Source organism: Agelaius phoeniceus, chromosome 19 (assembly GCF_051311805.1).
Source record: "Agelaius phoeniceus isolate bAgePho1 chromosome 19, bAgePho1.hap1, whole genome shotgun sequence".
Classification (NCBI taxonomy): domain Eukaryota; kingdom Metazoa; phylum Chordata; class Aves; order Passeriformes; family Icteridae; genus Agelaius; species Agelaius phoeniceus.
Window position 1 is genome coordinate 1,345,474 of NC_135283.1, and position 12,885 is coordinate 1,358,358.

A 12,885-nucleotide genomic window follows, 5' to 3' on the forward strand; every position below is an offset into this window, starting at 1 on the left:
ATATTATATTATATTATATTATATTATATTATATTATATTATATTATATTATATTATATTATATTATATTATATTATATTATATTATATTATATTATATTATATTATATTATATCACATTACATTACATTATATTACATTACATTATATTACATTACATTATATTACATTACATTCATTACGCTAAAGAAAGAGAAAGGAGACATTAGAAGGCTATAAAAGAATGATAATAAAATCTCGTGACAGACTCAGAGAGCCTGGCTGGGATTGGCCATTAATTAAAAACAATTCACCTGAAACCAATCAAAGATGCACCTGCTGGTGAACCATCTCCAGACCACATCCCACAGCCATATCTGATCATCATTGTTTACATTTCTTTTCTGAGAATTCTCAGCTTCTCAGGGGACAAATCCTGGTGCAAGGGTTTTCATAAATTGTGTCAGTGCCAGCAGCCTTCAGGTGCTCACTGGATGTTTTGCAGGTGGAATCCCTGCTCCTTCAGGTGCCCCTCACGCCGAGGTTGTGCCCTGCCCACCTTGGCTGGGGTGGTGAGAGACAAACCTGGGGCTGAGCAGGGCTGGGGGAGCATTTCCAGTCCCCTCCTGGCACTGTGATCCCACCTGCCTTCATCATCCTCCCCCAGGTACACCAGGGGCTGTACACAAAAGGCCCGTGATTAATTAGCAGCTGATTTGTGCTCGCAAAATCCCATTAAAAAGATCCCCCGTGTGATAGGAAATAGAATCTGCCCCGAGTTTTCCAGGGCTGCTCCTCCAAAGGAATAAAGGCTGGCAGGTGTGGGCGCACCTGGGCTCAGGTACAGCCTGAGGATCCCACGGGAGGCTGCGATGGTGGGGAGGAGAAGCCGACATGGAAAATAACAGCTCTGTAATCAGCGCAGGCTTTGGATGGCGTGGGATCCTGGAGAACAGGGCCATTCACCGCTTAATGAGGATTAAAATAACTCCTGAATAGCTGCCTTAGTCCCTGAGCATCCTGTTCAATGAATGAATCACAGGATTACTGCTGGAAAATAGGTTGGCATGCTAGAACAAAAACCTGACATAATGAGAATAAACGGAGGCTTTGGGGCCGACCTTTCGTGTGGCATTTCCAGCCCCTCTGATGCTGCCCCGCCGGCTCCACCAGCGCTCAGCTCCCGGCTTTGGCTCCTTTGCCCCTTGCTCAGAACAATTTTTGGGGGTCAGAGTGCTGGGGCAGAGCCAGGCAGGTGCAGAACCCTCTGCAAGCAGGATATTCACAGCACAGGAGGGTAAAAATGGGCTGTTGGATCCTGCGCAGGAGCGGCAGCTGGGATTGATGATTTATTAGGCTGAATATTCCTGGGCTCATCACCCTGAGCCCTGCCTGGGCAGACCCAGCTCAGGAGGGGTTTGGGGCTCTGTTCCCCCATCCCTGGGCTGATCTTTGCCATTTTCACTGCCCAGAATCCCTGGAAAAGGGCTGGGAGAAGCTGCTCCCCTTCCCGGCTCTGTGACCACGGAGCAGCTGCAGGACAATGGCTCCAGGCTTCCCCTCTGGAATACAAACAGCGGCCAGAAAGCGATGGAGGGTGATGCACGAGGAGCTTGCTGCTGCAAGTATTTCCATTTTCCCAGTTTTGGCCTCCTTTCCTCCCTGCCCTGGGGCTCTGCGCTCCCCTGGCTCCCACGGGGGAGTTCAGCCCTGGAAATTTGGGGATTTAGGGATTTTCTCTCTCCATTGGTGAGGGCATCCCGCGGGTTTCTTGTCACCAGCACAGCAGGTTCCATCCTGCCCTGCAGTCTCAGCAGCTCTGGTGACAAGAGCGGAGGGGCAAGAGGCAAAGAATTGTTTTGCATGGAATTATTGAGGTGGGAAAAGGCTTCAAAGCGTCCACTCACGAACCCACTGCCCCAAACGCCGCATCCACCCCTCTGTAAATCCCTTTAGGAACGAGGATTCCACCCTGCCCTGGCTCCCTTCATAGGCTGATGCTTCCTCTTCAGGCCTTTTTTTTTTTTTTCCTTCTTTCCCCCTTTTTCTCCCCCTTTTTTGCCCACTTTTTTCCCCCTTTTTTTTTCTTTTTTGCCCCCTTTTTTCTCCTTCTTCCCCTTCCCCTCTTTTATTCTTTTTTCCCCATTTCTTCCTTTTTTCCTCTTTCCTCCCCCTTTCCCCCTTTTTTCCCCCCTTTTTTCCTTTATTCTCCTTTCCCCACCTTTTCCTTCCTTTTTTTCCCTTTTTTTTCTCTTTCCCCCCCTTTATTCTTTTTTCCCCATTTCTTCCTTTTTTCCCCCCCTTTTTTCCCCCCCTTTTTCCCCCCCTTTTTTCCTTTATTCTCCTTTCCCCACCTTTTCCTTCCTTTTTTTCCTTTTTTTTTTTCTCCTTTCCCCCCCTTTTCCTTCCTTTTTTTCCCTTTTGTTTCTTTTTCCCCCCTTTCCCCCCCCTTTTTTTTTCCTTTTCAGGCCATTCTTTTCTCCTGTTAACTACAGATTTCAGAGCAGCTCCAAGTGCTTTAATAAATTCTCTAAAACGAATGCAAAGTACAGCATGACTGTCAGAATGATCATATATCTGTATCACACTTACAGGTGTATCTGTAATGCAGCTGGCATATATTAAAAATATCCCTGCTTTGCAGATTTCATAAGGAATCTTATTAGGAAAGACAGGCTGGAAAATACAGCATTTTCTTTTCATATTCTGACACTTGATTTTTTTTTTTCTATTATAGAACACAATAAATCAAGTTTTTATTAGTAATATTCCCATATGAAATCCTTGAGACTGAGAAAAAAAAATAGGCTCTGGAGAAGTCGAAAACCAAGTAGCAAAGGAAAGGTTAAATCAGTGAAAAAAGGAGATTTTTTTCTAGGTAGGAAGTGCATGGGAACTCTTTGGGGGCTGTTTAGAGTGCTCTTTAACAGCTACCCAGAGTTTTGCACCTGGGTGCTGATAATTCAGGTGGTGATTGTGGTTTAACCCAGCTGGGAGCTCAGTCCTGGGATGAAGGGGAGAATTGGAAGGCAAAAAGCGAGAACACTTGTGGATGGAGGCTGTTTAATAAAAGAAATAGAAATAATAAATGGAAATATAAATAATAATATAATATTAAAATATATAAAGAATAAAATATAAAAATAAATATTTTAAAATATAAAATATATAAAATAAATAGAAATAATAATTTGAAATAGAAATAATAACAGTATATAAAATATATAAAGAATAAAGTATAAAAATAAATATTTTTAAATATAAAATATAAAAAAAGAAATAGAAATAATAATTTGAAATAGAAATAATAATATAATATATAAAAATAAATATTTTAAAATATAGACTATATAAAAAGAAATCATAATTTGAAATATAAATAATAACAGTATATAAAATATATAAAGAATAAAATATAAAAATAAATATTTTTAAATATAAAAAATAGAAAAAGAAATAGAAATAATAAATGGAAATATAAATAATATAATATATAAAAATAAATATTTTCAAATATAGAATATATAGAAAGAAATAGAAATAATAAATGGAAATATAAATAATAATATAATATATAAAAATAAATATTTTAAAATATAAAATATATAAAAAGAAATAGAAATAATAAATGGAAATGTAAATAATAATATAATATATAAAATTAAAATATAAAACCAAATATTTTTAAAATATAAAAATATATTAAAAGAAATATAAAAATAAAAATAAAATAATAAATCGCAAATAGAAAGGAACGTGCCTCCTGTGCACGTGTTTGCAAAGGAGGGGGAGCACTGCTTTCCTTTTTCCCAGTGCAACATCTCACTCTTTCTGCTGGTTATTTTATCTGATGGCTCCTCCAGCTGCGCTCAGAAATTTCCTTTTGTGTCCCGGCAATTCAGAGCCCTGTGGCTCCTTTCTTCCCCTAATGGAGTTTCCTGGTAAATAGCTTTGAACTCAGATCCTTGTCTGACAATAGATAAGCTCCCGCCTAAGCGGCACTTCACAATTAACAGCATTATCTTGTTAAACCTGAGGAGGTGTAGGAAGGCTCCGGCGTCATTTTAAAGTATTTGATTGCTTAGAAAGTGTTTACAAAGGGCTACAGAAGAGGTAAATGAAGCCCAGTGCTGCATTCAGATTTGCTCAGCCACATCAAAATGCCAATAATTCAGGTTCTGACAGGGGCAGGTGACGGTGGTGAAGAAATGGCCTCAAAATACCCGAGGTTTTAGTGAGGAAATAAAAGGGGAAAGGAAAGGAAACGAAAAGAAAAAGGGGCTGGAGAGAGATAAAGGAATAAAGTGGGGATTTATTAAAAAAAAACCTTCAAAGGATGCACCTTGGGCAGGGCAAGAGCCCAGGCAGGGCTGCACCCAAGGTGGGCCCAGGATGGACTCAGAGTCAGGAGTTTTCACCCTTTGATGAGTTCTGCTCCATTTCCACGCTGGGGTTCAGTGCCCAATCCCAGCTCCAGGGGATGCAGTCCCACCCTCCCAGGTTGCTCTCCTCCATTCCCTGCTGTTTGCACTTTTTGGGGCTGAGGCTGCAGCGGTGTCCTTGGTTCTGGGGCTGGAAAAGGATTGTTCTGTGTGCCTGAGCTGGGAGGAGACCTTGCTGACACTTTCTGTGCAGTTCAGAGTTATTGACCAGTGCACTGCAGAGCCTGGGAAATAGGAAAGGTAAAACTGAAGGCATCAGCAGCCCTGGGGGGAACATTTGCAGTGCTGGGAGCAGTGAGAGGCTCCCAGTACAGCAGAGCTCCTGAACTGGGGCAGGACCAGCACAGGGCCAGGGGATGCTGCAGGGTCTGAGCTGGGGCTCCTCAGCCTGGGGAGGAGGAGGCTCAGGGGATCTGCTCAGTGCCTGTGATGAACAGAGAAGGTGGAGCCAGTCCCTTCCCAGTGGTGCCAGGGCAAAGGGCACCAACCCTCACACACAAAATTCCCCCCAAACATCAGCAAAATCTGCAGCCTCACTGCAGGGGTGGCTGGACACTGCAGAAACATTTGGAGAGAGGATACAGTGTCCATCCTCAGAGCCCATGGGGTCACAGGCAGGATTGCTCGGGCTGGAAAAGACCTTCAAGGACATCCAGTCCAGCCACCAAGCCAGCAGCACCTCCATGGTCACTGAACCAGGTCCCCAAGTGCCACATCCATGTGGCTCTGAACACTTCCAGGGGTGAGCAGGGATCTCCATCATGATTGCTGGGAACCAGGTGAAAATTAACCCATCTGATCCCACAGCTCTGTAAATCCCCCCAGACAGTCACAGCGGTTCCAGAAATATCCAGTTTCTTACTTGTCCCCCATCCTCTGGTCAGGTTTTCACATTAAAGTGAAATATGGCCACATGGAGTGGCAGAAACGGAGACAAAGTCACAAAATTATTTCCTGCAGAATTTTTCCTTGCTGAAAGCAACCAACAGTGAAGGAAAATTCCAACCAGGGAAACCTGTAGGGCACTTATTGAAGGGCACTTGGGGTGTCCCTGAGCTCCTCTCAAGGTTTGCTCATCTCGTGCTGGCTGCCAGGCTAAAACCCTCCCATTTTCCCATCTGTCTGGGATAAAAGGGGTGCCTGAATTCTGGGTGGAGGTGAAGATACCCAGTCTGATGTCACCTGAATAAATAAACCCTGATTTTAATCCTGATTGCACCCAGACACTCCCCATAGTGAGGGAGAGAGATCAACAAGCAGCCAACACTCAGAAACAAACCATGGCACCTTAACCTGATTTTTTTGGTTGTTTGTTTGCTTTCCCCCTGTGTTTTATAGCCAGGGAGGAATAACTCCTATCAAGGATCATGACCTCAGCAAGGGTTCCAGCAGTTTCTAGCAAAGCAATGTGAGATTAATTAGAGGAGCAGGTTGTTAATGAGGGCTGAGTGACCATGCAGGGACCAAATAGCAGGGGAAGGGTGGCCCTGGTGTGGTTCTGGATTTGGTCTCTTTGTTCCTGGTGGGAAAGGAATTCACTTATTAAATTTGCAGGTGATATGAACCTTGGATGACTGTAAGTCTATTAGAGAACAGGATTAGAATTTAAAATGTTCTTGACAAATTGGATAAATAGCCTGCAAATAAATTGATTAAATGGAGAAAAATGAGATGCCTTGGGCTGAAGCAGGAATGCTAAAAAGCCTTCTCTGTGTTGGAGAACAATTGGAGAGTTCCTTGGAAAAGCAATAAGGAACCACAAAGGATCACAGACTTTACACGAATCAGGAAAATAAAAATATCACAGGTTTGTGTGAGCAAGGGGAGCTGACTGGGGATAATCCAGAGATTCCACCCTGTCCTGGGCTCTCTCAGAAACACATCCCAGGGCTGAGGGGGATCTGGAGCAGTGGGAGCACAGGGGGCTGCAGTGACAGGGACCCAAGGCAAAGCAGGGAAACAGGGAAACAGCAAAGGGATGGTGTCAGCCCCAAGGGGAAAGGAGAACGCAGCAGCTGTGCTCATAAAGGGCTGGGCAGGAATAAGGGGGGGTCTCTTCATGTCTTCTCCTGTCCCTGGAAGACAGGAAAGAAGGAATTGGTCTGAAAAGCAGGAAGGAAGCGACCCAGAACTTCTGGGGGAAGGAGATGTCAGGGAAGGTTTGGGAAGAGCAGAGCAGCCCTGGAGTGAGTCCCTGCAGCAGCAGGGCAGGACATGAAGGGTCCCAGAGATCTCCTCTCCTCCTGCCCTGCTGCAGCTGCACCGAGGCCGGGGAGCTCTGGACAAGGAGCTCAGTCCTTACTGGAGGCTGAGGGCCATGGAGGCCTCTCAGGAGTCCCTCATCTGTGATTTCAGAGCAGGGGAAGGAGGTAGAGCTGTTCTCCCGGGCCACTTCCAGCAGTGGCTCTGCCATGGATGGCTCCCCTGCCCTGCCACACCTGTGACTCCTCTCTGTGCCCACACAGCACCTGGTGCTGGTGGTGGCTGTGCTCACAGTGGGACAGGCTGGGCCTGGGTGCCTGGGGCTCACATCCTGAACGCTCCAAAGCCCTGATGGAGCCGGAGCAGCCTCCAGGAGCAGCCCAGCCTGGGGTACAGCTGGGTGTGCTCCTGCCTGGACACGATTCTCACCTTTGCAGAGAGCCCTCATTTGCAGGCTCAGCAGAAGGGGAGCAGATTCCCATTATCGTGCTCTCTTTGCATCTGGAATTTTAAGTGAACTGCATAACAGAATCTTCTGCTTTCTTAAGCATTTCCTTCTCCTTTCTTTAATCATGCTGAGATTTCCTGTGATACTGTGAGCTGTAATTATCATCTGCAGATCAGTGGCAATGCTAAGCTGGTTCTTAAAGGGATTTTTTTTTTCTGTGAATTTCAGATGACCAAGAACAAAATTATAATCACCTGATACTAAACAGTGACAACCAGACACCTACACATGGTAAGAGAAAGCAAAGAGCAAAATTACACACGTTGTAACTTTCCTCTGCCAGCCAGTAACATTTACTGGTGCCAAATGTGTTTAATGTTAATGGAAATATTCCTCTGGCAGTGCTGCATGCCTGGTGGCTCCCATTGACATTAAACACAGGACCATATTTTCAGTAGTGTGCACAGGGAAATATGGCCCAGCCTTTTCTAACTGTGCTGATCAGCCTTGTGTCGAATTCCAAGATTCTCCTTTGTTTCCCACTTGTCCCAGCCTGGAGATGTTTCTTTGCTTCCCCCATGGCCTCTCTCTGCTCAGCCCTGTCCCCCAGCCCTTCTGTCCCCTCCTTTGGGTTTCCCTGAGCAGCAGAGGAGCCTGGGCTGTGTCCCCTTCCCTTGGAGCCAGCCCAACCCTGGCATCCCCTGGCTCCATCCAGTCCCTGGCACCCAAACCCTGTTCCCCAGTGTCTGTGCCACCAGACCAAGCTCTGATTGATCCCTCAGGTCCATCCAGCCCCAGCCCAGCCCCTGGCACCCAAACCCTGTTCCCCAGTGTCTGAGCCACCAGACCAAGCTCTGATTGATCCCTCAGGTCCCCTCTGCTCTCCCCCCTCTTCTGCTGCTCCTTGTCTCGGTCCTGTCCGTGTCCCTCCCTGTCCCCTGTGCCTTTGGAATGGGATCCATTCCTCCCTGCTCTAAGCTCCCAGTACATCTCATCTCTGTCACTTCTGGCAGCTCTGAATCTCTGTATTTGTTACTCTTTTTTTTTTGTCCTGGCGTTTGTTTTGAATTCTGAAACCTCGTCCTGACTGTTCTGGAGCTGATTTATTGCAAGTTGTGCTCACATACAGAAACCTCCCTGCTGCTAAGGAGGGTGGGAGAACAATTGCCCTTGGAAAGATCCCCTGAAACCTTGGGGGTTTCTCCTTCCCAGGGGAGGCAGGCATCTCTTCAGCCCAAACATTGCTTCCATGGTAAGCCTGTGCTATTAGGACTTCATTTTCTGTCTTGCAAACACTCCAGGAGGAATAGTGTCAGCTTTAAACTCATCAGTGCCACAGCAGTATTTATTGAGCCTGAACTGACAGCCTCCAATGTTCCTGACTACTTATTCTGTTTACTTTTTTACTTTCCTGAGGGAAAAAAAAAAAGAAAAAAAAAAAAAGAAGAAAATGGAGAAATAGGATTGAAATTGTGCTGTCTTCTCTTTGGTCTTGGTACTCATTCTTAAAATCCAGCCCCTGCTGGGTTCTGAGCTGCCCTTGACCTGCCCAGGAGCTTTAATGCAGCTCCAGCATCAGGGTCCCGCTGCACCCGAGCACTCCAGGGAATGTGACAAAACAATCCCACTTCCCTCTGCTCCCAACAGATGCTTTGCTTTTTTATGTTCTTAAGAGACCAAAACAACTGAAGGCAGATCCACTGATGGTCTTGGATTCCTTGTGCTTCCTGTGCCTTAATAATGTGGTTGTTGTTGTGAGGGACTGGGATGAGCTGACTACAAATGAGGGTGTGATTCAGAGGTACATCTCTCTCTCTCTGAGTTATCCAGATGGCCAGGGCTGCTTTTGTTCCTTCCATCCGTGTGTGCTGCTGCTGAGCCATTGCTTGGAGACTCTGAAAATATATTTGGACTTTTCAAGTGAGACATCAGAGGAGCTTGCAGGATGGCACAGAGGGCTGGAAGGAGTGCTGGGAATTGTGAGATCCTGGGGAGGACAATTCCCAGTGGGATCAGAAGTGGCCACAGGCAGCTGAGTCACAGGAAGTGCCCAAGGCCAGCTTGGATGGGGCTTGGAGCCCCTGGGAGGGGCCCATGTCCTTCCTTCCTTCCTTCCTTCCTTCCTTCCTTCCTTCCTTCCTTCCTTCCTTCCTTCCTTCCTTCCTTCCTTCCTTCCTTCCTTCCTTCCTTCCTTCCTTCCTTCCTTCCTTCCTTCCTTCCTTCCTTCCTTCCTTCCTTCCTTCCTTCCTTCCTTCCTTCCTTCCTTCCTTCCTTCCTTCCTTCCTTCCTTCCTTCCTTCCTTCCTTCCTTCCTTCCTTCCTTCCTTCCTTCCTTCCTTCCTTCCTTCCTTCCTTCCTTCCTTCCTTCCTTCCTTCCTTCCTTCCTTCCTTCCTTCCTTCCTTCCTTCCTTCCTTCCTTCCTTCCTTCCTTCCTTCCTTCCTTCCTTCCTTCCTTCCTTCCTTCCTTCCTTCCTCCCTTCCTCCCTTCCTCCCTTCCTCCCTTCCTTTCTCCCTCCCTCCCTTCCTTCCTCCCTTCCCTCCCTCCCTTCCCTTTCTCTCTCTTCCTCCCTCCCTCCTTCCCTTTATTCCTTCATTTTTTCCCTCTTTTCTTTCTTTTCCATCCTTCTCTTCCTCCTTCCTTCTGGCACTGGATCAGCTTTAGCTTCCATCCCCTCCTGGGACTCCTCAGTTCCAGACTCTCCCAGCCCAGGGGCTGCAATCCCAGGATTTCAGTTCTGCTGTGGTTGAGGACTCTGAATGAACCACAGTGACCCTGAGCATCCCACACCTGCCAGAAATCCCTGCTGCTGGATTATTCCTGCCCCAAATTCCCCCCCAGGACACCAAATGTCCAATTCCAGAGGCTCCCACAGCCCTTTAGAAACATCAGCTGAAATTCTGCTTTCAGTGACAGCACTTAGACCCCAATTCCACTGAAAACTGAATTTTCATGTGGATTTCCTTAACTCTAGACTTTATTTCTACCTCAGCTGCAGATTTGAGCTGCAAATGAAGAACTGTACAGCAGTTTTAGGAAATGTAGTGATTTGTATGTAAAATGTGAGTGGGAGGGAGCAAGTATTAGGCTCTAAGCACAACCAAGTTTTACATATGAAATGCAGCTAAATCTTTTGATACATTAATTTATCTTGCTTAGATATTCAGCCTTCACACGAAATAAGCACATAAAATGATTTTCCCATAAAAACATTAAAATATGAAGGAAAAAACTGAGCTGGGGGCACAAAAGAGAACTGAGCATCAGCTATAACAGAAATACACATTGACTGCCTGGGCTCAGTTTCTGTACAGATTATTGCTTTATTTTTTACTGCTACTGAAGTTTCATCTCATTATATTTAGTGCATATATAATTATCCTAACCTAAAGAGCACCTAATAAACATTTTTTTTTATGCATCTTTATAAATACCAAGCACATTTCCAAATAATATGGTTGGAAGGAAGTTCATATCACGACTTTTATGTCAGTTAATTGCATTTGACAATCATCTCAAAAAATACTTGGTAAAGCACCATGAGCAGCCAATTACTTCAAGGTTTTAATTTGGCCCAGTGTTTTTCCATGGATGATGCCTGGGATTGCTCTGATGGAGGCAAATTTCATTTTATAGCTGTACTTGTGTGGGCTTTTAACAGTTTTCTCTGTATGGACTCATGTAGGAGTGTGGTTTTCCCTTCCTTCCCTCCTGGAATCCTTCCTGGAATCCTTCCTTCCTGGAATCCTTCCTTCCTGGAATCCTTCCTTCCTTCCCTTTATTCCCTCTTTTTTCCCCCCCTCTTCTCTCGTTTCTTTCTTTTCCATCCTTTTCTTTTCCTGCTTCTTTCTCTTTTCTTCATTTCAGAAATCCAGGGCATCTCCCTTCCCACACACTAATAGGGCTTTGGGGGATATATTGCTGAAAAAATCCTTGCATCAATTTTCTAACATCAGACCAGAAGCTTCAATTTGGGGCAATCCCAGAAGATATGAAAATGATTCCCCATTCTGTCACATCTCCTCCAGCAATTTGTTGAGAGTTTTGTGTCTATTGTGTTTAAGACACTGTTTACAAAATCAGAACAATTAAGGGCTGTTTAAATTAGCTTTATCCCCAGCAGAAATGTATGGGGGGAAAGGAGAAGCTAATCAGATGTGCAGCATGAAACCCAGAGAACAGCCAGACCTGGCTGTCCTGACCTTGGCCAGGGCTGGAATGGAGTGGGAGGTGTCATAATTCACCTGGGAGGAATTTTGGGAGGAATTTGGGACCTCTGAGCTGGTTTTGATGATGGGGTTTATTTTCTCATCTTCTACATAGGCAGGAAGGGTGAGTTTGGCTCACATCTTCACAGCATGGCTCAGAAGGTCCCAAGACTCTTAGTTACAGGACCTTTTAAGGATTTATTGACCAATAAAACACTGACAACAAGGACATTTATGGTTTTGACCCAATCTTTAAATATTTTGTCTTATGGACTCATGCTGCAGTGTGAGCTTTCTTAGCCAATCTTGTTATGGCACACAAACCCACAGTGCTGCATCCTAAACTCCTTGTTTACCTCTGTCTGGAGTCTTTTTTCTTTTTTTTTTCTCTATATCCAAACTCTGAAACTCTAAACTTTCCTTTACTTAGCTTAACATGTCTCTGCTTGAAACTCCAAATCCACATTCTCCCTTCTGCCACCTGAGTTTGGGAGCCTTTTCCAAGGTCTCAGACCAAATCCTGGGTTTAATTCTGGAGCCCCTGGCAGTGCCCAAGGCCAGGCTGGGCAGGGCTTGGTGTCCCTGCCATGGCAGGGCTGGAATTGAGGGGGTTTTTGAGCCTTTCCAAAGCAAAGCAAAGCAAAACACAGCAAAGCAAAGCTAAGATAACTAAGCAAACCAGACCAGACCAGACCAAACCAAACCACACCAAACCAAACCACATCAAGCCAAACCAAACCAAACCAAACCAGACCAAACCAAACCACACCAAACCAAACCAAACCAAACCAAACCAAACCAAACTAAACCAAACCAGACCAAACCAAACCACATCAAGCCAAAGCAAAGCAAACCAAACCAAACCAGACTAACTAAACCAAACCAAACCAACCAAACCAAACCACATCAAAGCAAAGCAAAGCAAAGCAAACCAAACCAAACCACATCAAGCCAAACCAAACCACACCAAACCAAACCAAACCAAACCAAACCACATCAAACCACATCAAACCAAACCAAACCAAACCAAACCAAACCAAACCAAACCACATCAAACCACATCAAACCAAACCAAACCACATCAAACCAAACCAAACCAAACCACACCAAACCAAATCAAACCAAACCAAACCAAACCACACCAAACCAAATCAAACCAAACCACACCAAACCAAATCAAACCAAACCAAACCAAACCAAACCAAACCAAACCAAACCAATCAAACCAACCCAACCCAAATCAAACCAAACCAAACCATTCCAGCCATTCCAAAATCCCTCTCCCTGCCCTGCCCACGAGGCCCTGGCAGAGCTGGGGGCAGGTCCCAGTTTGCAGTGCCTCAAACCCAGCTCTGCACAGCCCTGGTGCCAGAGCCAGGTGTTTCACCTGCACCCCCTGCAAGGGCAGCAGCCTCCAGGGTGAGCAGATCCTTTGCTCTGGCTGCTCTGTGCAGTTTCCATTTCTCCCTTTCATTTTAATTTCAGTGTTTCTCCTCTCAGCCCAGCTGTGGGTGCAATATTCAGTGAAGCTCCATGTGCTCAGGGGCCTTTCCACGCTGATCCCCCTGGCTGGCAGCACTCAGGGGTGTCACTGTCACACCCAGGGTCAC

The 12,885-nt window shown here is 45.5% G+C and overlaps 1 protein-coding gene across 17 annotated transcripts in view; it reads left to right on the top strand.

Moving 5' to 3' along the window:
• SHISA6 (shisa family member 6) overlaps positions 1-12,885 on the top strand; it is a 166,970-nt gene that overhangs the window by 132,461 nt on the left and 21,624 nt on the right. For 16 of the 17 annotated variants that reach the window (XR_013184811.1, XR_013184812.1, XR_013184813.1 and 13 more), the window contains exon 5: positions 7,299-7,361. The exons of the other annotated variant lie outside the window; for it this stretch is intronic. Coding sequence is in view for 1 of the 16 variants with exons in the window: in XM_054645224.2 (XP_054501199.1) it covers positions 7,299-7,361 (63 nt within the window). In the remaining 15 variants the exon portion in view is untranslated. The remainder of the gene's footprint in view (positions 1-7,298; positions 7,362-12,885) is intronic. 17 annotated transcript variants of the gene reach the window in all.